Raw genomic sequence first — 27,103 nt, 5'->3', positions numbered from 1 at the left:
GAAAGTTGTGATAATTCAAATTATTACAATATTTGCCCCTACGCCCCTTTCAAAGGGATATGGGGGTCAGGATCCATCTAATGGCATGTAGGTACATTCATTGTGGGGAAACTAGCCTATTAAAAAAATATAATTTTTTCCTTCAAAATGCTGAACCACCCCGGCCAATTTCGGCCCGAAAGTTGTGATAATTCAAATTTTTACAATATTTGCCACTACGCCCCTTTCAAAGGGATATGGGGGTCAGAATCGATTTAATTGCATGTACATGTAGGTACAATCATTGTGGGGAAACTAGCCTATTAAAACAAAAAAATATTTTCCTCCAAAATGCTGAACCACCCCGGCCCTTACCATTTCGGCCTGAAATTGGTGTTTATTCAAATTATCACAATATTTGCCCCTACGCCCCTTTCAAAGGGATTAGGGGTCAGGATCCATCTAATGGCATGCATGGACATTCATTGTGGGGAAACTAACCTATTCAAAAAAATAATATTTTCCTCCAAAATGCTGAACCACCCCGGCCCTTCTAATTTCGGCCCGAAAGTTGTGATAATTCAAATTATCACATTATTTGCCCCTACGCCCCTTTCAAAGGGATATGGGGGTCAAGATCCATCTAATGGCACGTATGGACATTCATTGTGGGGAAACTAACCTATTAAAAAAATATAATATTTTCCTCCAAAATGCTGAACCACCCCGGACCTTCTAATTTCGGCCCGAAAGTTGTGATAATTCAAATTATTACAATATTTGCCCCTACGCCCCTTTCAAAGGAATATGGGGGTCAGGATCCATCTAATGGCATTTATGTTCATTCATTGTGGGGAAACTAGCCTATTAAAAAAATATAATATTTTCCTCCAAAATGCTGAACCACCCCGGCCCTTACCATTTCGGCCTGAAATTGGTGTTTATTCAAATTATCACAATATTTGCCCCTACGCCCCTTTCAAAGTGATTAGGCGTCAGGATCCATCTAATGGCATGTATGGACATTCATTGTGGGAAAACTAACCTATTCAAAAAAAATTATATTTTCCTCCCAAATGCTGAACCCTTACCATTTCGGCCCGAAAGTTGTGATAATTCAAATTTTTACAATATTTGCATCTTCGCCCCTTTCAAAGGGATATGGGAGTCAGGATCAACCTAATGGCATGTATGTACATTCATTGTGGGGAAACTAGCCTATTCACAAAATATAATATTTTCCTCCAAAATGCTGAACCACCCCGGCCCTTACCATTTTGACCTGAAATTGGTGTTTATTCAAATTATCACAATATTTGCCCCTATGCCCCTTTCAAAGGGATATGGGTTCAAGATCCATCTAATGGCATGTAGGTACATTCATTGTGGAGAAACTAGCCTATTAAAAAAATATATATTTTCCTCCAAAATCCTGAACCACCCCGGCCCTTACCATTTCGGCGTGAAATTGGTGTTTATTCAAATTATCACAATATTTGCCCCTACGCCCCTTTCAAAGGGATATGGGGGTCAAGATCCATCTAATGGCATGTATGGACATTCATTGTGGGGAAACTAACCTATTCAAAAAAAATTATATTTTCCTCCAAAATGCTGAACCACCCCGGACCTTCTAATTTCGGCCCGAAAGTTGTGATAATTCAAATTTTTACAATATTTGCCCCTACGCCCCTTTCAAAAGGAAATGGAGGTCAGGATCCATCTAATGGCATGTATGTACATTCATTGTGGGGAAACTAGCCTATTAAAAAAAAAAATATTTTCCTCCAAAATGCTGAACCACCCGTCCCTTACAATTTCGGCCCGAAAGTTGTGATAATTCAAATTATCACAATATTTGCCCTACGCCCCTTTCAAAGGGATATGGGGGTCAAGATCCATCTAATGGCACGTATGGACATTCATTGTGGGGAAACTAACCTATTAAAAAAATATAATATTTTCCTCCAAAATGCTGAACCACCCCGGACCTTCTAATTTCGGCCCGAAAGTTGTGATAATTCAAATTATTACAATATTTGCCCCTACGCCCCTTTCAAAGGAATATGGGGGTCAGGATCCATCTAATGGCATTTATGTACATTCATTGTGGGGAAACTAGCCTATTAAAAAAATATAATATTTTCCTCCAAAATGCTGAACCACCCCGGCCCTTACCATTTCGGCCTGAAATTGGTGTTTATTCAAATTATCACAATATTTGCCCCTACGCCCCTTTCAAAGGGATTAGGCGTCAGGATCCATCTAATGGCATGTATGGACATTCATTGTGGGAAAACTAACCTATTCAAAAAAAATAATATTTTCCTCCCAAATGCTGAACCCTTACCATTTCGGCCCGAAAGTTGTGATAATTCAAATTTTTACAATATTTGCATCTTCGCCCCTTTCAAAGGGATATGGGAGTCAGGATAAACCTAATGGCATGTATGTACATTCATTGTGGGGAAACTAGCCTATTCACAAAATATAATATTTTCCTCCAAAATGCTGAACCACCCCGGCCCTTACCATTTTGGCCTGAAATTGGTGTTTATTCAAATTATCACAATATTTGCCCCTATGCCCCTTTCAAAGGGATATGGGGGTCAAGATCCATCTAATGGCATGTATGGACATTCATTGTGGGGAAACTAGCCTATTAAAAAAAAAATATATTTTCCTCCAAAATGCTGAACCACCCCGGCCCTTACAATTTCGGCCCGAAAGTTGTGATAATTCAAATTATCACAATATTTGCCCTACGCCCCTTTCAAAGGGATATGGGGGTCAAGATCCATCTAATGGCATGTATGGACATTCATTGTGGGGAAACTAACCTATTAAAAAAAATATATATTTTCCTCCAAAATGCTGATCCACCTCGGACCTTCTAATTTCGGCCCGAAAGTTGTGATAATTCAAATTTTTACAATATTTGCCCCTACGCCCCTTTCAAAGGGATATGGGGGTCAGGATCCATCTAATGGCATGTAACTAGCCTAATCAAAAAATATATATTTTCCTCCAAAATCCTGAACCACCCCGGCCCTTACCATTTCGGCCTGAAATTGGTGTTTATTCAAATTATCACAATATTTGCCCCTACGCCCCTTTCAAAGGGATATGGGGGTCAGGATCCATCTAATGGCATGTATGTACATTCATTGTGGGGAAACTAGCCTATTAAAAAAAAAATTATATTTTCCTCCAAAATGCTGAACCACCCCGGCCCTTACAATTTCGGCCCGAAAGTTGTGATAATTCAAATTATCACAATATTTGCCCTATGCCCCTTTCAAAGGGATATGGGGGTCAAGATCCATCTAATGGCATGTATGGACATTCATTGTGGGGAAACTAACCTATTAAAAAAAAAATATATTTTCCTCCAAAATGCTGATCCACCTCGGACCTTCTAATTTCGGCCCGAAAGTTGTGATAATTCAAATTTTTACAATATTTGCCCCTCGCCCCTTTCAAAGGGATATGGGGGTCAGGATCCATCTAATGGCATGTATCTACATTCATTGTGGGGTAACTAGCCTAATCAAAAAATATATATTTTCCTCCAAAATCCTGAACCACATCGGCCCTTACCATTTCGGCCTGAAATTGGTGTTTATTCAAATTATCACAATATTTGCCCCTACGCCCCTTTCAAAGGGATATGGGGGTCAGGATCCATCTAATGGCATGTATGTACATTCATTGTGGGGAAACTAGCCTATTAAAAAAAATATATATTTTCCTCCAAAATGCTGAACCACCCCGGCCCTTACAATTTCGGCCCGAAAGTTGTGATAATTCAAATTTTTACAATATTTGCCCCTACGCCCATTTCAAAGGGATATGGGGGTCAGGATCCATCTAATGGCATGTATGGACATTCATTGTGGGGAAACTAGCCTATTTAAAAAAAATTATATTTTCCTCCAAAATGCTGAACCACCCCGGCCCTTACAATTTCGGCCCAAAAGTTGTGATAATTCAAATTTTTACAATATTTTCCCCTTTGCCCCTTTCAAAGGGATATGGGGGTCAGGATTCATCTAATGGCATGTATGTACATTCATTGTGGGGAAACTAGCCTATTGAAAAAATATAATATTTTCCTCCAAAATGCTGAACCACCCCGGCCCTTACCATTTCAGCCTGAAATTGGTGTTTATTCAAATTATCACAATATTTGCCCCTACGCCCCTTTCAAAGGGATATGAGGGTCAGGATTCATCTAATGGCATGTATGTACATTCATTGTGGGGTAACTAGCCTAATCAAAAAACATAATTTTTTCCTTCAAAATGCTGAACCACCCCGGCCCTTACAATTTCGGCCCGAAAGTTGTGATAATTCAAATTTTTACAATATTTGCCACTACGCCCCTTTCAAAGGGATATGGGGGTCAGAATCGATTTAATTGCATGTAGGTACAATCATTGTGGGGAAACTAGCCTATTAAAAAAATATAATATTTTCCTCCAAAATGCTGAACCACCCCGGCCCTTACCATTTCGGCCCGAAAGTTGTGATAATTCAAATTTTTACAATATTTGCCCCTTCAAAACTAACATCAAAACTTTCACAAACTGGACTCCAAACAGTTGAAATATCATTTACCTTTGCGTTTGCATCCCTGATGCTCCTTGGAAGACCAACCTCATCTTCATACCTCTCATCTGTATCCTGAAAATTAAAATTGAAGGAAAAGCATTTAAACACAATCATAAAAGAGGCACCCAGGTGTTTTTATGCTGTTTGTATCAATTTTGTTACGCTTAGGAAATATCTGGATTTACAATAGAAAATCTCCTTTATACCACATATTATTTGGAATATATCGTGAACACCCACATCGCAAGAAGGAATCACAAAGGTAAGCAGACATTTTGTGGGCAAATTGTTTATACTAATACTGTTAAAAACTATCAAATCTTTTTGAAATTCCCGCCTTTCTGTAGTGGCGCCACGTCACTGCAACCATGGCGGCCTCCGCTCCGGAGCAAGGCAACGAAACGGAAGATGATTTTATGACTGTTAGTCCAGGGAAAAAACAAGCAGCAAAAAGACGAAGAAAAGAAAGTAGAGAAGTGGAAACACTTAAAATGCACGACACTTCGAACTCGGATAATGAAAACCATACTTTTGCAACCCCAAAACCATCTGACTTAAAATGCTTTCTAGTTCAAATAGACAAAACCAAAAATCTAAACAATCTGAATCTCCTAGTAATAGCAAAAGCCATACATGCAGTGGTGGGTAATAATCCAGTGGAATTCGTCAAACATGTAAGGAATGGAATCATGGTAAAGTGTAAAAACACTAAGCAACTGAGAAGTGTGAAAGAAATTGAAAACATCAGAAATATCCCCGTGAAGGCGGAAGAGATGAGAAATTGGGTGAAAGGAGTGATATATGGTATCCCCATCGAAATGACAAAACGAGAAATTCAAAATGAACTGACTAAACAGAAAGTCGTAGGGGTTAAAAGAATGATGAGTAGAAGAAAGGACAAAAAGGAAAATGGTTTTCAAGAAAGAGAAGACAAAATAAAAGAACCAATTCCCACTAGGAATATCATTCTATCATTTGACCACAGCAACCTCCCCTCTAAAATAACGTTTTGTTACCAATTATTTAAGGTTAAACAATTTATTCCACCTACTCTCAGATGTTTCAAATGCCAACGTTTCGGCCATGGAATAGCACAATGTCAAGCCAAGCCCAGATGTGTTCGCTGTGGGGAGACGCACTCCTTCGACGAATGTCCCCACAAAGAAACGCCAAAATGTATTAATTGTGGAGGCGAACACTCTGCGGCATATTTGGGATGCCAAGAAGCTCAAAAAGCAAAAGAAGTGCAGAGAATCAAAATAGAACAAAAAGTAAGCTATGCTCAAGCTGCCAAAGTTTGGATGAATGATCAAGATCAAGCAATGGATACAAACCAAATCCAAAACGCACCTCTTTCACAAGAAAGACAAGCGGTAGACTTTCCGGTACAGATAAACAAACAAACACCCCAGATAAAAGAATCCGAGAAGAAAATGAAAACTTATCCCAAACAAATAAAACAATAAGAAGGCAGACAACAAAACAGAAATACGAAAGAAAATACTTTACACAAAGATTATTCTGGAACCACGCAGTATGTTCATGAAGGAGGAGAAGTTAGTAAAAATGAGAAAAACTTCATTGTCAATGCCAGTAATGAAGAAATAATTTCATTTATTGTATATATTCTTGCAAACTTTAATCAAGAGAAAGATAATCCAATAAGCCTGATTGTAGGAGCAGCTCTCAAATTTTTCAATCTCACTAAAGAAATGTTAAATGCACAAAATGTTATTGGCCTGGTATTTTAGTCTGTTCGCCTCCGTGACCCTAAATATACTGCAATGGAATGCGCAGGGCATAAATGGTCACGGAGACGAACTGAGACTTCACATTAATAATAGACAAGAAATAATTCTTTTTTAATTTGTGTGCAAGAAACTTGGCTATTAGAAAACGAACGTTTTGATATAAATAATTATGAAGGAGTTTATAGAAATAGAAAAACAGGCATACGAGGTGGATGTGCTATATACTTCCATAATTCGTTAGGACATAGCAAAGTTACAGAACATGAAGACATAGAATGCCAAACGGTGAATATATATTTCAATCAATGTATATACACAGTGGTGAATTTTATAACCCATGTAAAAAGATTACACCACAGATATTGGATAATATAACAAAAAATGCAAAAGAAGCTAAAAGAACAATTATATTAGGAGACTTTAACGCACATACATGTAATACTTTATGGGGTAGTGACAAGACCGACGGAAATGGAAAAATTATCGAAAAATACATGTTAAAACATGATTTTACGATTTGTAATCTTGGGGAAGGTACACGAATTGACCACAGAACGACAAAGCGTTCAGCATTAGATTTATGCTTTTCATCTCCAAATATTTCCCATAAGATTTCTTGGAGCGTAGAATCTACCACTTTAGGAAGTGATCATTTTCCTATATTGATAGAAATAGGAAATCAAAATAATCTTCCAAAGATTGATCCGGAAGAAATAAATTGGTCACTTGCTAATATTAATTGGGAAACATTCCAACAAGCATGTGAAGAAGAGATGATAAATATAGACGAACATAATGTAGAAGAAGCTTACATTATATTTGTAGAAACTTTGAATAAAATAATGATACGTCTAGGAAAAGTGAAAGCAAAAAGAAGACAAAATCCTGTTCCCTGGTGGAACAAGGAATGTTCACAAAGTATAAAAGAAAGAAATCACCTAGGATATTTAGCAGAAAAAAGAAAAACTGGAGAGTATGTAGAAGATTACCTGGAAAAAGAAAGCAGAAGCACAAAAGATCAAAAGACAAGCAAAACGAGACTATTGGATCACCTATTGTTATTATTATTATTATTATTATATTGTAAGGAAATGACTCGTTTCACATCAATGACAGATATTTGGAATATGATACGTAAAATAGAAGAAAAAAAAGACTAATAATAAAAATAAAAATATTAAATCGTTAATATATGAAGAGAAAGAAATAATAAATCCTCAAGAGGTTGTAGATGTGATGGCTAATCATTTTGAAAATATTAGTGAGAGTACAATAATGAACAAGCAAGCCGAAAATATAGTTAAAGAACATTTGCAAGAAAATGTAAATGATGATCAGGAACTACGTAGAAATCAGTCTTTGAATCAAACATTTACTTTGCAAGAATTCAACCAAGTCCTGAAAAATCAAAAAGATACAGCACCAGGAAAAGATAAAATTGGATATGAAATCTACAAGAAGTTACCAGTACAGATTAAAAATAAAATGTTAAAAATTATGAATAAGATTTGGGAAAGTGGAAACATCCCCCAACAGTGTAAACACGGAATCTTGATACCGATACTAAAAGCAGGTAAAGATCCACAAAAACCATCATCGTATAGACCAATAACATTAACTCCCATCTTTATAAAGATATTGGAAAAGATGGTTTATAGAAGACTAGATTGGTATTTAGAAAATAAAAGTATTTTTCCGAGCATACAGAGCGGATTCAGAAAAGGAAGAAGCTCTACAGATAATATTATACTACTTGAAAATAGTATTCAGCAAAGCTTAGGGAATCATGAACATACATTAGTCTGCTTTTTAGATGTAACCAAGGCATATCATAAGTTGTGGTACAATGGTTCATTATATAAATTACTCAAACTAGGAGTGAAAGGAAATATGTATACATTTATTCAGAACTTACTACAGAAAAGAACCTTCCAAGTGAGGAATGGACAGACAATATCTAAAATATCTACCCTAGTCAATGGATTACCACAAGGAAGTGCCCTTAGTCCAATTTTATTCAACATTATGATGCATGATATACCACTGGAAAAGGAAGTGAATATATCATTATTTGCAGATGACTGTGCTATATGGAAATCAGGTAAAAATGAAAAGTTTGTGCAAAACAAAGTACAAACATACTTAAATCGGTTAAATGAATGGTTTAAATACTGGGGAATTTCAATATCTAATGAAAAAACAGTTTCGCTTCTATTTACAAACAGTAATAAAAAATGTGAACTGAAACTTGAAGGAGTACCCTTACCTTCTGTACAGGAGCACAAATTCCTAGGCTTAATGTTTGATAAAAAATTAAGTTGGAGACCACATATTCAGGATATAGTAAAAAGATGTAAAATAAAATTGAATATATTGAAGAAAATAACTGGTATATCATGGGGAGATGACTCCCACTCTATGCTTATTGTATATAAAGCATTAATACGTTCACTGTTTGACTATGGATGTGAAGCATATGATTCGGCTTCAAACTTAGTGAAGAATACGTTGAACTCAGAACAATATCAGGCTTTAAAAATTATAACTGGTGGCCCTATTGGAACTTCATTACAATCCCTGCTTAAAGAAACAGGAGAAGAACCACTAGACATAAGGAGAAAAATGCTGACGAATAGATATTATTTTAAAGTGAAATCTACTCCCCAACACCCGGTCCAAAAATGTACAATCAACTGTTGGCATTATGAAAATCTCAACAACAAAAAAAGTAAAAAAGCCCTTTGGTTTTAGAATTCTAAATGAGAAAATAGTTCAAGAATCGGATGAGGTTGAAGAAAATAGACTAATACCATTTCCACCATGGCATTACATACCACCCACCATCTCCACTGAATTACATACTTTAATCAGCAAGAATGACAACCCACACTATCAAAAAGCCAAATCTTTAGAAGTAATAAACACTAGATATAAAACACTCCTACATATATACACAGACGGATCTAAAGACCCTAAGGGAGGCAATGCGGCAGCAGGCTTCTACGTTCCAGCGATGAAAATTCATGAACAGAAGAGATTACACAATGACACATCATCATACAGGGCAGAACAAGTAGCCATTATTATGGCATTAGATTGGATTGAAAACTTGAATATTTATGTTGGTATTGTTATTCTTTCAGACTCTCTGAGTACTCTAAATGCAATAGAATCTCAGATAAAAGAAAATTTCGCAGTAGAAATACTGATAAAAATTACTCATCTTCATTATAGAGGTATAAACATAACGCTAGAATGGATCCCATCTCACTGTGGACTAGTAGGGAATGAAGTAGTAGATAGTTTTGCAAAGAGAGCATTAAAGAAAAACATAGAAATTAACAATGATCTTAATGTACTGAGTAAAAGAGTACGAGAAATTGGGGAAGAAAGATGGAAAACGATAGAATCACCTCTAAAACGATTTGAGAATTATTCATGTATATCAATCAAGGTAAACAGATACAGTGAAGTAATATTACATAGATTGAGAATGGGTGTTCTTCAACTGAATCAACAAAAGGCTAAAGTGGGTTTAAGTGAAACAGAATGTTGTGATTATTGTAACATCAGTGAAACAGAAGAACATTTTATATTTTATTGTAATAAGTATATCATCGAACGAGCGATGCTTTTCTCAGATTTAGACACCAAAACAATAGAAGAAACAAAAGAATACTTTTCAAGTTTTCACAGAAGGCTCAATATGCCATCCTACTATACATCCATAGAACAGGTCGCTTCAAATAAAACAAGAGACCTCATTAATAAGTTTACCTACAAGTAAAGTAAAATAAGCCAAAGTACTTCTTTCTACTCTCGCTTCTTTAGGAGATTCTCCTAAAGAAAATAAAAGGAGGAATAAATAATAAAGAAATATAATGTTTGTATGTATGTAATATATAGGCCTATATAGGCCTTATATAATATGATGAAAGAAAGACGTTCATATTTCAATTTGTTCTATTTTTACTAACAAAAAGCCCACTTTAATGTTTGCTTACAAATAATGATAATGACTTTGTGATAAGATTTGTATAACAATTTACTTGAATGGATTGGAAATTCGGTTACAGGAGCGCCTCTGTACGATGTGTCTCAATTTAGTGTTTCTGTGTTTCTGAGTGGTCTAGGCACCGTGCGTTACAAAATAAAAAGATCAATGCGCAAGCACGCCGAGTAGCCGAGAAGCCTGTTTCAAATCGGGCAAAGCTAGTTTTCATGCAATCGAAACCGGGCTGACCAGATTAAACTTTAAAAAAGCAGAAACACAAAGTTGCAAACCATCCAGAGACTCTGAATAAATTGCGTTACTTATTAATTAATTATTTCATTACAAATCTTTATTCTCAGTTTTCTTATGAAGACTATAACTGATTTTCTTATAAAATTGAAGATAATATTTATGGCATATATATTCATTACTGAATGAACGCCATTAAACATTTACCAACAACAACGACAACATATGCTGTTTGTATCAGGTACTCGTATCAACATGTGGAGTTGATGCTAAGTCTTGCCAAGTCTTGTATCATTAATTTGTTGTTGTTGTTGTTGCTGTTGATAATGTTGTACTTGTTGAAATCATGAAGCAACTCCTTAAATGCATTAATTTTGGGAATCTAGACAGTAAAATTCTAATTCCAATTCCATTTAAAAATTGATACTCACACCATAAACAATATGAACACGGTAAAGGTAATTCAAAGTTTTGGTATGGGGTCATGAATTTGGTTCAAATTAACATATTGCAAGCATGTGCGATCCTACAATATTCAGTGATTGTTTTCGCGGTTGAAATCGAGTCTAAAGTTATGAAATTGTAAATAATAAACTCTTTATGTTGTATAGCTCCCTCTGAAGGTCAAGATATTAATTAAGCCATGAAACAATGTTTCTTGACTAAAATCGATCGATTGGCTATTCCCGTTTGGAAATTACATATCACAACTACATATTCTGAGATTTATATGGTCGCAGCTACCATTGTATGGCCGTAAGCGCTATTTGAAATTTATCAAAAGCACCGGTCAGAGGTGATAGTGAGCACTAAAAAAAAAAATTTTTTTCCTTCCCCTCAACCACGCCCCCCTTGAGTAAAAAAAAAAGAAGAAGAGTATTCGTGGGAGAAAAAAACAACATTTCCGCCCTTTTGAGAAAGAAAAATTGGGAAATAAAAGGGAAAAATAGGGAAGAATACAGAAAATAAGGGAAAAATCAGGAAAGAAAAAAAAAATTAAAAAAAATTGGGATTTAAATCAGGTTTTTATCAGGTCTTTCAGGTAAATTTTAATATTCAACTTCTTCTTGAAAGCAGAAGTGTTTTAGGGGCTACATTTTCTAGTGCTTATGATACATCCACAAGGGCATCCAAATATATCAAAATTGTAAAGAATCGCTATCCAGCCAATTTTCAAAATTTCTCAAAACTTTGTATTACCTTTAAAGAACATATGGTTAAAAAATTCCATCTCTTCGACCTCTCTCTTATATTCTTATGTTATCCTTGGGTAACTCTTGATCAAGTTATCCCCTTATATAGGGACACTAATTTTTTCGCGATCACGGAAAACGGACGGAATTCACGGAATTGACCATTTGAAACGGAAAATGCAATTTCGAACGGAAAATCGCGGAAAACCCCTTTTACCCCAAAACTTTTCATTTTTTAAGAAGAAAATCGTAAAACTTACACTATTTTTGTGACTCGTTATGCAGTTAAAAAATATTGGGCCTCAAATCATGGTTAATAATTCCTAATATTTAGCGATATTCGTCAGATTCTTAGGAGACCGGGCGCTGCCATTTTGTTTCGCTGGACCGAAAGGGATCATGACGTAAAACACGGTACAAATAGCAACGAAACGATCCGATTATGCCAGCTAGGCGCCTAGTATTACGTAGACGTAATACTAGGCACACACACGCCAGTAGCGGGCGCTACGTGCGGCGAGATTGTACACGCGCAGTTGTACAGTTCGAAAAAGGGGCTGGCATGTGTGCCTAAAATCGATCGATCGCGAACATGACAGCCAAGACTGAAAATGTTTTCGTTGACGTCGGTTCTACTCAGCATTTTCGTCAAGAATATGTCGTGTTCTGATACATTCAGCTGACTTTAGTCTGCTAGTCTAAGTTCGAATTTGAAGTTGGTAAATCTAAACATTTGATAATTTTTCGTAGGTCTAGCCTAGACTCTAGGGCCCGTAGGGGTCTATATTTTCACTAGTATTTTGCATCAAGTTTATCCAGTCCCGTCCGTATGTTTTTGAGTGGTTATCAGTGGCTTGTCAAGGTGGCGGCTTTAATAGAACTTTTGTACCCTACAAGTTCATGTTTTAATAAAAATCTTATGTAAACGGAATTTTAGTTTTTTCATGTGTACAAAGTCTATGGCAAAACGGAATTTCCGTTTTTCAGCCCATCTGAAACGGAATTCAAGATTTTCTGAAACGGAAAAGGCCATTTTTTGAAACAGAAAATCAGTGTCCCTACTTATAGCATGCAATATTTTGATGATCAATTTACTCTGTTCACATTGATGTTATAATATGTATTGTAATTTGCAGGTTTATTTGTAATTTTTTGTTTTGTTTTAAGGCCGTCTGTACTAGTTCAGCCAGGAGGGATAATATCACCCAGCGAGGTCACTGACAGGTGGCCATCTCATCAACTCAGCTCTCAATTAACATTACAAAAAGAGGATCATGGGGGACCAATAGGCACCAATTGGGGAAGTTTTCTATATAGAGGGAAAAGTAGCTACAAGTAGTACAGTGGGGCTTTAATATGTAAATGGAAAAAGAAAGAAAAAATTAATTACCTCTACAGGCCTTGAAATCTTGACTGCATAACCACCCCTGAATCCTCCTTGAACAATCGCGTCACCTGCCCCGGACCAAGAGAAATTCCTTTGAAGTGTAGGGAGAGGGGGTAAAGCCTTGGGAGGGGGTGCGTTGGTGGGAGGGGGTAGAGGTCTCAAGGCAAACCGTACAGCCCCTACTGATGCTATATGGCAGGGCAAGGAAAAATCAAGGGCAAGGAAAAATCAAGGGAAAGAGAGAGAGAGAGAGAGAGAGAGAGAGAAACAGAGATAGAGAGAGGGAGAGGGAGAGAGAGAGAGAGACAGAGAGGGGGGAGAGAGAGAGAGAGAGAGAGAGAGGGGGAGAGACAGAGAGAGAGGGGGAGAGAGAGCGGGGGAGAGACAGAGAGAGAGAGAGACAGAAAAGAGAGGGGGAGAGACAGAGGGAGAGAGAGAGAGAGAGATAAGGAGAGAGGGAGATTGATAAATGCTAAAATATAAGAACAGTTGAGTAGGTTATGAAATTAATCGTAATTACAGAGAGATTATAATGAAAATCCATTATACAGTATGTGGACTAACATTTATGTTTTTAGTTCAACAGTTAACAAATACATTATTCATTCATCTTGTAAATGTGATGTATTTAGTGATGTCTTTGTTTGTAACTCACAAATAAAAGCTGGATTGGTTGAATTAGGGCCTTTGTTGTTTAATGCTTTTAAAGATACATGTAAGTTTTAATTTGTCACTGGCATTCTCAAAAAACATAATGTAAATCGGGATAAATCAAATGTTCACAAACTTCAAAAATTACAAGATCAGGTAAGGCTATGAATAATTTAGTTATTACCTGTACATGCTCCATTTAAAGACACAATCCGTGAGACACTTTCATGACAATCATTCCACATTTTGTGGTTTTGCTCAATAACTTATGATTCAGAGACCTGAAAAATATGCTAAATGCACGAGTGGAAAAGGCAAAAAAAATACTGCAAACACACGGCATCCATTTTTTTTTCATGATTAAATTGCATTTGGTGCCGCAAATCTTAAAAAGGAAAATAAACTTTAAAATCCCTGAATTGGCAATACATTGAGAAATTCAAAATCATCATTTGTATCAAAATGGGCCACTTTTACAAATTTTCAACAACCTTCTTGCCCATGTATATTGTCTTCGGAGACGTTGCATATAATTTTTCCGATGTAGCAATAAAATAAAAATACTATTGTTGCCAATTTTAAGAACAAAATGCGATCAATTTAGCCCCCCGCCCCCCCCCCCCAAAAAAAAAAAAAAAAATAAAAAAATCCTGTCCTGAAAAGGTTAATGCTTTAATACATACCTTTGTGTTGTATCACTCTGAGGCACTGCCCACTTCCTACATCCCATATCCTTGCAGTTTTATCTGTACTCCCTGAAGCTAGCATGGTCCCATCCATACTGACAGAAAGACATGTGACAGAGGAACTACGGACAGAAAAAAACAATGGTAGCTTAAAGGCATCGTTTAACCGTTTAACGTTGTTAAATCTGAGATACACGGCCCTACGTGTTATCCGTGTCTGTGATATGGTGTAATATTGAAGCCCTAACAAAATCGAGCTTCAAAGTGATCAAGAAGTGCCTACAAAAAGTAAAAATCTTTGAGTGACCGATCTTACCATACTCGTTATCCCCAATAGATTGTAGTGTTATGAAAACCGTTAGGCAAACGCAAAATTTAGATTCGATTTCCAATCATACGGGCGATCAGCTTTTAAAAGTCATGGGGGTTCCTGACTGACCTAAAGGTTTATAATTATCATTGCAGCATGAGCTAAATCCAGGATTTTGTTTCAGAATCTGAGACAAAGTTTGAATCAATACTACCGAGACCAAGGCTACTAAAACGATCCTCAAGGCTGTGATAGCAACGGATGAGAAAGCTCACAGCAAGATGGTGAAGCTCTTCATCAGAATCTGCTACCACCTAGCGAAGCATGAGCTTCCGTTTTCCTACTAACCATCCTCGGTATTCCGGGAGAAACGACACAGCCTGGAACTTGGATATACGTACCAGAATCCAGTCCAGGCCCACACCTTTACCGAGTTCTTAGCAGAGAATACAGACTGTTATATGTAGGCTTTAAAGGTACTATGTCCCATTTGCAGGCCAAAAAAATGAAAAAGTTATATTCCAACTGCATTTGAAAGATAATACTTATTTAGAACTCCCCTAAAAAAGGTGGGGCTTGAAAATGTCTTCAAGTGGGAAAATAATGACTATTAGTTGTCAAATCGACTTTAGGGCTATAGAGCCCAAAAGTAATAGTCTTGATTTTCAGACAATTGTACCGAATGGTCATACGTTTTATGCTGCGCAAAGATTCAATCAGTTTAATCTTGGCCATCACAAGAAGTGGGTTATTGATGTAGACAAATGCTCATGTACCCTTTACAACTCTTTTCATGTATGTTATTACCAAAGAAGAAAAAAGCCAGTCAGTCACTCAATAGTGTCTGACAGTGAAGTCTAGCAAGTAAACGGGTTTCCTTGCATAATTTGAATATGAGGACACTGCTAACGTTCAAATTTCACAGATAGGACATACATGACATATTCATTATTCCTGCAAAGTTCTACAGAATTTGAGGTTGGCTGCAAAAGGGACACAGTACCTTTAATATGTCACATTCCCAAGATAAATAACAACACAATGTTGGTAATTACTGCATTTCATGATTATCTCTTTCTGTCATGAAAAGTTCTTGAGATTTTGCTCTCGACTGTTTACTCATATTTCATAGGGTTCCAATATTGCTGCAGAATCCAAAAAGGAAAGGAAAATCAATTACAATGAATAATGTATCCAGTTACTTAGAATCTAATAGCAAATAAACTACATGAAAATTAACCATCAAACAACAAAATTCTCAATCTAAAAAAAAATTAAAAAATTAAAAAATTAGATGAACAGAAGGCATTTTATTTGCATACATACCTGTGTCCTTGAAAAATGGTGACAGCTGATCGGTCTGATTTACTGATGTGTCTTTCTTGACTGGAACCCTGAGATGTGGCATAGATAATGAAAAATTAACACACAGAAGTCAAAAGAAATTTTTAACAAATAGTAAATGCAATAACAAAATGCATATTTTTGTTCACCTGGTAAAAATCATTTCTGAAACAAAGATAGGAAAAAAGCAAGCTTCCATGAATCGATGAAATAAATATATATGTAGTCTAAAGATTTGTTTGTATTTTAAAGTAAATGCAATAACAGGATGTTTCCTCTTCTTTTTTGTTGGTTTTTTTAACTGGTAAAAATTATTTCTGAAATAAGATGATAGGGGAAAAAACAAGCTTTCATGAATTGGTGATATAAATACAAATGTATGTACATGTATATCTGTCACAATGTATCAACAGCATACCAAAGCCACAAGCAAGAAGGAATAAAAACAAACAATTTCCAGCAAACAGGAATCCCAACATGTAAGACTTAATGAGGGCAAGAGGTTGATTGATACGGGCATTGACCTTAGAAGGGGGGGGGGGGGGGTTCCTACATTTGAATTGGTGATATAAATACAAATGTATGTACATGTATATCTGTCACAATATATCAACAGCATACCAAAGCCACAAGCAAGAAGGAATAAAAACAAACAATTTCCAGCAAACAGGAATCCCAACATGTAAGACTTAATGAGGGCCAGAGGTTGATTGATACGGGCATTGACCTTAGAAGGGGGGGGGGGGGGTTCCTACATTTGGAGGGAACAAAAACAAGAAGGAACTCTGGGACCATTGCATAAGTGTTGTGCAACGAGGCCCTAATCTTTGGGGTTTTGGGGGCGACTACATTTCCTGTAACTATAGTAACAATGAAATTGCACTTTCAAGAACCCTAGATAGAAGTCTTACCTCATGAAAAAGATGGACAAGATATATGGCACCGTCAGAGCAACCAGCAAACATAGAGGTCTCAGCAGCATCAGCTGTGATGCACTCTACAGGAACGTCAAAGAGAAGATTACAGAGCTGCTGGCCAGAGCACAACTCCCACACCTAAATGGGGAAAAAACACAAGATACTAATATTAAAGGGATAGTTGAGTTCTTGTTTAAGACTGCAAATGCCTTCAAAGTGCATGGTTATTGCTCTTGTTCTTATTTATGGCATTTGTAGTACCTCAGTAACGGTTATGCACAGCCTTAATACAAATCCTTAGATGTATATACTTGCCTTGCATGAATGATCCTGTGAGGCTGAAATGACATGAGCCATAGGGCCTCCAGCACCGACGAACACGTCCGTCACTGGGAGGGTGTGGCCGGATATCACATGGAGCGGGCTACAGGATTTACCCAGGGTGCACTGATGCACTATCCTGTGTTATAACAAGAGGCATTCACATATTTCAGTTAACCACTTTGCACAGATGTGCACACACAGGACTAAACAATGAAAAATAGAAATATGCCATGTGTTTTTTTCCTATTATATGCAGCATGAAATATGAGACCCTTTAAAAAGCAATCCTTCTCAATTTACTTTCCAACAACTGTCTTACTTAAAAGGAAGGACTCCACAGTCCACATTACCTCTTTTGCAAGGGGATTCACTATGAAATCCTTTGATCACATATTTTCCTCAAATTGGCAACGATATTTTTCTTTTATTGGCAACATTCTTAAAATAAAATGAGAGGTCTCTGAAGACAATATACATGTACCTGGATAAGAATGTTAAAAAGTTGAACAATTGCAAATTTTGAATGAAATACAACGATTTAGAATCTCTTGAAGTGTTGCCAATTTAAGAATTTTAGGGTTTATTTTCATTTTTAGAATTCCTGGCATCAAACACAAAGTACAGTAGTCACGAAACAAAAATGGATGCAGTGTGTGCAGAAATTTTGCTCGTTCTACAATGCATCTGGCATAATTTTAGAGCTTAAAAAGGGGTTAAATTTATAAACTCTGGCAGCCTGGAATTAAAACATGGGAGCCAATGAGCACCAGGGGGGCGTTTCACAAAACTTGTCATCAGCGACAAACAGGGGCGTAGACAACGGGGGGGATGAGGGGGATGCATCCCCCCAGCTCACAAGGTGGGGGGGATGGCATGTACAATCATCCCCCCCCAGGTTTTGGGGAATGATATTTGCTTACTTTATAAGTCATAATGATGATAATAATAGTAATAATAATAATGATAACAATTATAATATTAATAATAATAATAATTATAATGATGATAATAATAATCCTCATCATTATTGTAATTGTGTTTATTGTTATTAGCCGCATTCACACGGTGAAAGCCAATTCAGACGGTAAAAAAAAGAAAATCTTACAAGTATTTTGTGGTTGTCTTGTGGTTTGGAAACCACAAGATAACCACAAGATTAAACAGGCGCGGATATACGGGGGGGGGGGGGGTTAGGGGGTTTAAACCCCCCCTTGGGCGGCCCAAAAAACACAAACAAACAAAAAAAGAAAAAAAAAGAAAAAAAAAAAAAAAAAAAAAAAAAAAAAAAAAAGAAAGAAAAAAGAACGCACGCTGGAGAGAAACCCTTTCAAGTGCAAATATTGTGAGAAGATATTCAACTCATCTGGTAATAAACCAAACACATGATAACTCTGGATATAACTGTGTATTTAACTGTTACTTGATTTAAAAAGACGTTATCATGCACTGCTTTTTATGGTCTCCATTGTGTTAATAGATGCCAGGAAAACATCACTTACGGGGTTCAAATAAACATCCCAAAAAAAATCGGTTCGCCGCTTCGCGGCTCGTGGACGATGCTCCGCATCGTCATTATTGGTCAACCCCCCCCCCTAGCAAAAAGCTAGATCCGCCCCTGAGTCATCCCCCCCAGGTGTACGAACCTGTCTACGCCACTGGCGACAAATGACAGTTTTTGTTATATTCAACTGAAATCCTTGCTTCTGATTGGTTATCAGCAGATTTGTCACTGATTTTTGTCATTTGTCATTGAAGAAAGGCTTTGTGAAACGGGTCCCAGGTCCCTGTCAGAGAAAGCCTGACCTGACATAGATTTTGAGAGGATGGGATAGGTTTTTATAATATTTACTACCTTTAAGAATACTCACAAATATTGGTATGTACAGGTATGACTGAAATCCATTACTTTTGAGGATATCTAAGGCTCTCCATACACATGTATTTATAATAATAATAATATTTAGCTTTTAAATAGCGCTTAATACAAATGTAATGATAATAATAATAATAATCTTTTAGTTCACACCAAATTTTGTTTAACCGAAAATGGAAATTCTTTTTGCCCAATTGATGGTGAGCCCGGCAGCTACTGAGCAGCGCCAGATCGACGTAGCTCTATCTCCTTATTGTTGAACGCCAAACAAGGTAGCAGCAACTCCCGTCTTTAGATGTCTTTTGGTATGACGTGGCTGGGGTTCGAACCCACGACCTCCCGGTTGTGAGGTGGACGCTCTACTGACTGAGCGCTTTACAAATATACTATGAAGATAGGTATGTTTTTTTTTAATATCCTTTAAAAATTTTAAGAAACAGATTTCTGTTGCTGCTAAAACCATGTTGCCTGCATACATACTTACTCAGACATTTCCCATATTAGGATCATGTTGTCCTTGCTAGCAGTAACAAGATGGCTGCCGTCATCAGTAAAACAGACCTTGGTCACTGTCTGGTAGTGGGTGGTCAAGACAGCAACAAGCATTCCATCTGTGAGCTGTGTCAATACAGGATGAAATAATTGAAACAAGGATTAAATCATCATCATTATCATCACCATCTAATCAATTCATCAGCTCTGCAAGATACATACATGACCCAAGTTTGGAAGGAATCCATCAATTGGTTCTTGAGATAACACGATCACGAGAATGGGACGTACAGACGTACGGACAGACAACCCAAATAGATAATGCCTCTGGATACTTATGTAACGGAGGCATAAGAATAGTTGGACATGAATTCAAGAAGGATTGAAAACATTGAACTGACCTGCCATATGTGGACTTTCTCTGCAATACCCGCTGCGATGTAATGGTGATCTGCAGAGGTCGCCAGAGCCGTAACGATTCCAGGGCACATCTGACGTTGAGGTTGCCCATCCTGCAAAAAGAGATATCATTCATAAAAGGGTTGCAAACATTTTAAAAACAAAATCAATAAAATCAGACAACAGATTCAGCGCTTAATCTCTGAGGTAACTCAAGTCGGATACTAGACCCCCAAAACCCCACAAAATGCCACCCAAAAATTGGTGCTTCTTACAAACTAACAGAAAGTCCTAGATTTTGTGTGTGCGCAATATAGACCGAGTTTTTGTGGCTAAATTCTTATTGGCCGTGTTGATTGCCGAGAGTACCAAGACTTTATATCGCTGGGGGAAGAAATAACATGACAGCGAAAAATATCAGCAGGGATTCATCGTCTTCAAAAATGATTTTGACCTTTGTCTCTAATTGAAACTGGAAATATCATCTGCTCTAATTGCTAGTTCCTAATAAATCAAATAAAGGAAAGCTTGTAATTTTTTCGGAGTTAATTTGTGATAAAAGAATTTAACCGTTTTTGCATTGCCAATTTGATACTTACTTTACGATAATACAAGTTAGTAACGAGTAGTGTAAATTTAAAAGGCTCGCGGGCAGGTAGTTTGCTAAATTCAGCGAACTCCATGCATGTACTTCACTACTAAATTGTTAAAGCAAGTTTCAAAATTCATGCATAATCAGCAATTTTGAGTGAACGGCACTCTTTATCATGAATATTCGTATTTGCTGCGTCGTTGTAAACCACACATGGCCATGATGGCAATGCATACTTTAATTCTCTTCTCCATGTAGAATTGATAATACAACATGGATGAGATCATCAGATTAGGACGAAGAATCACCCTTGTTTTTTCCCATCAACGTGATCGAAGATGTATTTGGACGGATGCCCAGACTGAGGCATAGAACTATTCAACTAGTTAGTAGATCTAGGTCTAGGAGTCGACATGGTCGAAGAACATTGCAAGTCAAAATTGAAATAACTTCCTCTTTACATTTCGAAGTGTGACCCAACCTGCTGTTTGAATCGTTTTCCCGTACGAACTCGGGAGCTCCGACGCCTTCGGCACCGGCGTCGGAGAGTTCTCTGGAGCTGGAGTTATCTAGGCCAGGCCAGACACGACAACACTGCACTAGCGCTAGCAGGCCCCGCGAATGCATTGCATTCCCTCGATCTCCACCACTCCTTTCCCCCGGAGGTCCGGCGTACTAAAACCCGGAAGTGCCGCCGACAAGACATTACCTTCCTTGATCCGCGGAAGTCCCACACACTCAGAATCGGTCTGTCTTTGGAAGCGACGATGAGTCTTTCTTTGGTTGAACAGAGGCTTCTATGACAACTATACCCTGACTTGAAAGTGGCTAGAGAAGAACCAGTCAAAGGATCGAAGAGAGATGCTGTCCATAGCTGTCCAGACGTGTCGGTTGTCAGTAGAGCTTCCATGTTGCCCACGTGTAGTCTGCACGTGTTTGACCTTCGAGGTTGTTTTTATGACCTTTAAATATAGCCTGTATTTCATGCGAAAAGAGAAATATTTTTCTTAATTAATAGATTTTCATCAAATTTTTACAGGTATAGACTAATTCCCTTCTATTTTTAAATATAAATAGATAATACGTAAGAAATGTTTTTATTTTGTTGAGAGTGTTCGTGTTTTTAGCATTAAGAAAGTACTCTCCCGCTAGATAGTCAGACTAACGTAAAAGTCACTTCTGAATGAGGACCGCATATAAACTAAAACAACAACAGTCAACATATAACAACCCAAGGGGCGGCGATTTCTTTTCATGACCGGTGGGACGAAATGCGAGGGACGCCGGAGCATTGGCGTAATGAGCAAATGCATTTTTTTTTTCGTGTTTCAAAGTGGGGGGGGGGGGGGGGGGGGGGGGCTAAAGTATTTACGATCAGGTAGAGCAAAGCAAAACAAAGTGGAGCCGGCATGGGGTCTAGGGGCAAAGCCCCGTCGGGTGTCAAGGGACGGAGCCTCATGAAGCTCAGGGGTTTTAGGCATTTAATTGCGGTCAGACGAGCATATTTTGATACCTTATTTGTGACACCGGCATGCAGGTCACTTGGAGTGGGGTCCAGGGGGCGGAGCCCAAAGAACCTCAGGAGTTTTAGGCATTAAATTACGAACAGAATGATGAGCCGCCTTAGGGGTCACCTTAGGGCCCTTGGTGGGGTTCAGGCGGCAGAGCCCCTGGAAGCTCAGGCGTTTTAGGCATTAATTACGGTCAGAGATGAGCAACCAGGGGCCCGCCTTAGGGCCCTTGGTGGGGTCCAGGGGGCAGAGCCCCCGGAAGCCCAGGGAAAAATCATGCCATTTCAACAACATTTGTAAATCACTGGTATCGAATTAGAAATAAACCATGTTTGAATTTCATTTGGGGGACAACTGCCCCCAATGCCCCCCCCCCCCCCCATCAGTACGCAAGTGTGAGGGAGCATAGTGAATGAGAAGGGTGAAGGTGATGGAAGTGACTACCCCCTCACAGGTTTTTGAAGTTTTGTTGTATTACAAAATTACATTCCTTAGCAAAACTATAGTATAAAAAACAAGCACTATACTTTTTTCACACTTCAATTTTCTCGGTAGCTACCGAGTGAGAAGAGTTTTGCATTTTTATTTGTCTAAACGCTGCACTCTTGGGCCCTCCAGAGCCTAAAAGTGTGTTGCAGTCTTTAGTCAGTATTTGCTATACATTTTTTTGGGGGCACTTTTTTAAATTTTGAGGGGGGGGGGACGATCCCCCCTAAAAAAATTGAGGGGAGGGGGACATGTCCCCTACTCCCCCGGGAACGCCGCCCCTGAGTCTAGGAATATAAGAATACACGTAACTAAATTTTCTTCAACGTTTGATGACTCCATTTTGACATTTCCTACCAACCCTTTTGAAAATAAAAATCAATTGTTTTTCCGATTACTGTCTTTCGTGATGTTAGTTTTATTAACACTTTGATTCAGATTCAAAATATGATGCAACGTACAAGTGACCTTGAGTTTCTAATGCCACGTTGTTCTAGCATTAAAGGGGTAAAACAACACCTTATCAGGCGCGGATCCAGGATTTTCCAATAGGGGGGGCCGGAAATTTGAAAATTGCGCAGACCGTTTTTCAACATACCAAAACTGACAATGTCATATTAGAAGCACCATATGTAATTTTTTTTTTGACATTTTCATCGGGGGGGGGGGGGGCTGAAGCCTCTCGCCCGAAAAGTAATTTCTGGTTTCACAATTCGGCTAGTGAGCGAGCAAAAATTTGAGGATAATATTTTGTGAATGTGTTATTTATAAGCAAAACAATTTTTTATGCGAGAAAAGATATAACAAATTCATATTCGGACAGCTCGCTGTTCCCCTCCCCCCCCCCCATTACGCGCGAAGCGCGGAAGTTTTGACCTTTCATTAATTGATATTAGAGAAAGAAGACGATTTGTTGTACCATTCTCGACTCCTATTCCTTGTCTGAATTCAGTTTTCCCCCTCCCGCGCGAAGCATTGACCTTTCATAGTTTAATGAAATTATTAGAGAAAGAAGATAATTCGTCGTTCCATTCTCGACCCTCAATCTTTCTCTGAATTCAGATTCCCCCCTCCAGCGCAAAGCGCAGAAGCTTAACGTTTCATTAAATTATTAGAGAAAGAAGACGGATTCGTTGTACCGTTCTCGATTCTTAATCATTGTCTGAATTCAGTTTCCATACCCCCTCCAGCGCGAAGCGCGGAAGCTTTTACATTTCATTAATTTATTAGAGAAAGAAGACGATTCGTTGTACCGTTCTCGGTTGTTAATCATTGTCTGAATTCAGTTTCCCCCCTTCCGCGCGAAGCGCGGAAGCTTTGACGTTTCATTGAATTATTAGAGAAAGAAGATGATTCGTTGTTCCATTCTCGACTCTAAATCCTTGTCTGAATTCAGTTTTCCTCCTCCCGCGCGTAGCGCGTAAGCTTCTGACGCTTCATTAAATTATTAGAGAAAGAAGATGATTCGTTGTCCCATTCTCGATTCTTAATCCTTGTTCGTTCTTTCCGCTACATGTATATTTCTTTCTAGCTAAATATCTAAATTTCCGGGGGGACGTGTCCCTCTATCGGGCCCAGGATCGCCGCTGCTGTCCATTATCACTACCAACATGAGTTCAAAATATAAGCACAAGCGAGTTGGTATGAGCTGAATCCAAATGAAGGGCAAAATAAGAGTAGTGAAGCGGCCCTACCGTTAATTTATAACATTGACTGTTTAGTATATAGCTTCTATTTGAAAGACATCCAAAATATTTTGCCCTTTTTAATTTTTTTCAAAAAGCAGGGGCTGTTTGTAACGTTTAACTTTGAATCCGTGGCTCGAGATTTTATGCGGCCGGCCCGGCCGCGTTATTTTTTTATGCGGCACAGATTGGGGCTTTTTTTAAAAAGGGGTCTTGATTTACAGACTAATACTGGTCGTGTGCGTACTACACAGTATAAGTAGTAGAGGTCTGTTTTTAATAGTGTTACATTTAATCCACTACCGCATGGAAAATCATTACATCAACAATTACAATCAAATTGGAAATCTGAAGTGGAGGCAGCACGTCAATAAGGAGAATTTCACAATAATTAGTCAATAAAACTTAACTAACTTAAACGAAGAGGAATGTTATCTAAACACATAGTTCGCGATGGATATACAAACTTCTTCGCAGCGCTAATGCGCTAGCTAACATGACTAGTCTCACGTACGTGCAGACACTATTCAGAAGGGAAAGAACGTACTTCCCATAGGTTTAACACGCGCCATGCCCCAATCTGTGCCGCATAAAAAAATAACGCGGCCCGGCCCCTCTATTCAATAACGTTTTCCAAGCCTTCTGGAATGACCCCAAATCTCCCGATTACAGTTTTCCCTAATATTCGTCGTTACTGTCACTTAGCGCCATTTCCTTGTCTTTCCCCCTTTCTCACCCGACTTTTTTCTTCCCCTTCCCACCTCCCCCCTACCCCCCCCCCCACCCACTCAGTGTTATCTAGGGTACGCGCATGTATGTTCCCTCTCTCAAGCACCCCTTTATCTTCGGTGTGTAATGTCAGTGCGGGCCGGATTTGTGTGTACTATTACGGGCCGGACTTTGTTGCGTGAAAAGTAACCCTTTATCGGAAATTTGGGAACACAAAATCGGTCCCTCCGACCCCGGAGTGGGAGTGAGGTGGGGGGGGGGGGGGGGTATCTTCTTCTTTTTTCTTTCTCTCTCTCTCTTCTTTCTTTTCTCTTCTCTTTTCTTTTCTCTTCTCTTTTCTTTTCTCTTCTCTTTTCTTTTCTCTTCTCCTTTTTTTCTTCTCTTCTCCTTTCTTTTTTTTTCTCTTTTTTTTTTGCGCCGCCAATAGGGGGGCCGCGGCCGTTTCGGCCCCCCCCCCTGGATCCGCCACTGCTTATGAGGGGAAACATTTTGTTGTATTTTCTTCAATAGAACATTATTGAAAGTAATATATAAAAATTATTGAAAAATATAAACAGTTACAACTGTAACGATACGATTGCAAAGAGACTTTCCATAAATACCTAACAATAAAATTATTGTATACTACCCATAGCAATTATAAGTTATTATGCGATTGTAATGATCATATAAATCATTTAAGAACAATGCTATTTCCGGTGCTATTTGCTGATCGAGGTTGTCTGACTCGAAGTTAAATTTTCGGCCGCGCTTCACCCCGCGGAACTATAACATGTTGATCGGGGCATTCAAAAGTTATGAACAGCGCCACCTACTAATAGATGAGATTTGAGTAAATCTTTGGGGAAATCGAAAATTTACCGGACTCAATAAACGTTGTGTTCATAATAAAATGCATAACAGAAAATATGATTGCACTTTAGGAAAAATGCTCATGTTATCCTCTATTAATAAATCTTGAATAGAATACAGGTAAAAAAAGAACAAGAACAAGAAAAAGAGGGAGAAGAGGACGAAAAAAAGGAGGAGAAGATCAGGCGCGTAGCCAGGGGGGGGGGGGGCGGTGGGGGCGGTCGCCCCCCAAAGAGCCGGCCAAAAAAAAGAGAGAGAGAAAGAGAAGAAAAAAAAAGAAAGAGGACGTAGGAAGAAAAAGAGAAAAGGAGTCGAGAGCGGTACAATGAATCGTCAAAGCTTCCGCGCTTCGCGCGGGAAGGGGGAAACTGAGTTTAAATTAAGAAATATTAGTCGGGAAAGGTACAACGAATCGTCTTCTTTCTCTAATAATTTAATGAAACGTCAACGCTTCGCGAGAGAGGGGAGGGACTGAATACAGATAAGGATTAAGAGTCGAGAGAGGTACAACGAATCGTCTTCTTTCTCTAATAATTTAATGAAACGTCAAAGCTTCGCGCGAGAGAGGGGGGGGGGGGGGGGGAACAGAATTCAGACAAGGATTAAGAGTCGAGAAAGGTACAACGAATCGTCTTCTTTCTCTAATAATTTAATGAAACGTCAAAGCTTCGCGTGAGAGAGGGGAGGGACTGAATACAGATAAGGATTAAGAGTCGAGAGAGGTACAACGAATCGTCTTCTTTCTCTAATAATTTAATGAAACGTCAAAGCTTCGCGCGAGAGAGGGGAGGGACTGAATTCAGACAAGGATTATGAGTCGAGAAAGGTACAACGAATCGTCTTCTTTCAAAGCTTCCTCCCCCTCCCTGCACCCACCCCCATAGGGTGCGCGCTCTTTAAGTGATTCGCACGCTTTGCGTGCTCAGCTACCGCCCCCCCTAAAATGAAATCCTGGCTACGCGCTTGGAGAAGATCGAACAAGGAGGAGCTAAATAGGCGGAGCAAAGCTTGGGGAGAAGGGGGAGGAGGAATATATAGGAGGAGAAAAGGGGAGAAGGAGGAGGGGCCTTTTTTCTTCTTCTGAT

At 38.4% G+C, this 27,103-nt stretch overlaps 1 protein-coding gene across 1 annotated transcript in view; it reads right to left on the bottom strand.

Moving 5' to 3' along the window:
* The window catches only part of LOC100891639 (WD repeat-containing protein 18), an 80,012-nt gene extending 58,308 nt beyond the window's left edge, over positions 1-21,704 (bottom strand). Inside the window, exons 1-9 of the mRNA XM_030995791.1 lie at positions 21,465-21,704; positions 20,166-20,276; positions 19,757-19,890; positions 17,391-17,535; positions 17,070-17,213; positions 16,141-16,208; positions 14,502-14,626; positions 13,171-13,355; positions 4,552-4,665 (exon numbers count right to left, since the gene is read on the bottom strand). Coding sequence (XP_030851651.1) covers positions 4,552-4,665; positions 13,171-13,355; positions 14,502-14,626; positions 16,141-16,208; positions 17,070-17,213; positions 17,391-17,535; positions 19,757-19,890; positions 20,166-20,276; positions 21,465-21,665 — 1,227 coding nt within the window. The 5' untranslated portion in view covers positions 21,666-21,704. The remainder of the gene's footprint in view (positions 1-4,551; positions 4,666-13,170; positions 13,356-14,501; positions 14,627-16,140; positions 16,209-17,069; positions 17,214-17,390; positions 17,536-19,756; positions 19,891-20,165; positions 20,277-21,464) is intronic.
* Between the last annotated feature and the right edge of the window lie 5,399 nt (positions 21,705-27,103).

The sequence above is a fragment of the Strongylocentrotus purpuratus genome, unplaced genomic scaffold (assembly GCF_000002235.5).
Source record: "Strongylocentrotus purpuratus isolate Spur 01 unplaced genomic scaffold, Spur_5.0 spur5_scaffold_3, whole genome shotgun sequence".
Taxonomy (NCBI): domain Eukaryota; kingdom Metazoa; phylum Echinodermata; class Echinoidea; order Camarodonta; family Strongylocentrotidae; genus Strongylocentrotus; species Strongylocentrotus purpuratus.
The sequence above is the reverse complement of the archived record's forward strand: the minus strand, read 5'-3'. Positions and strand labels throughout refer to the sequence as shown.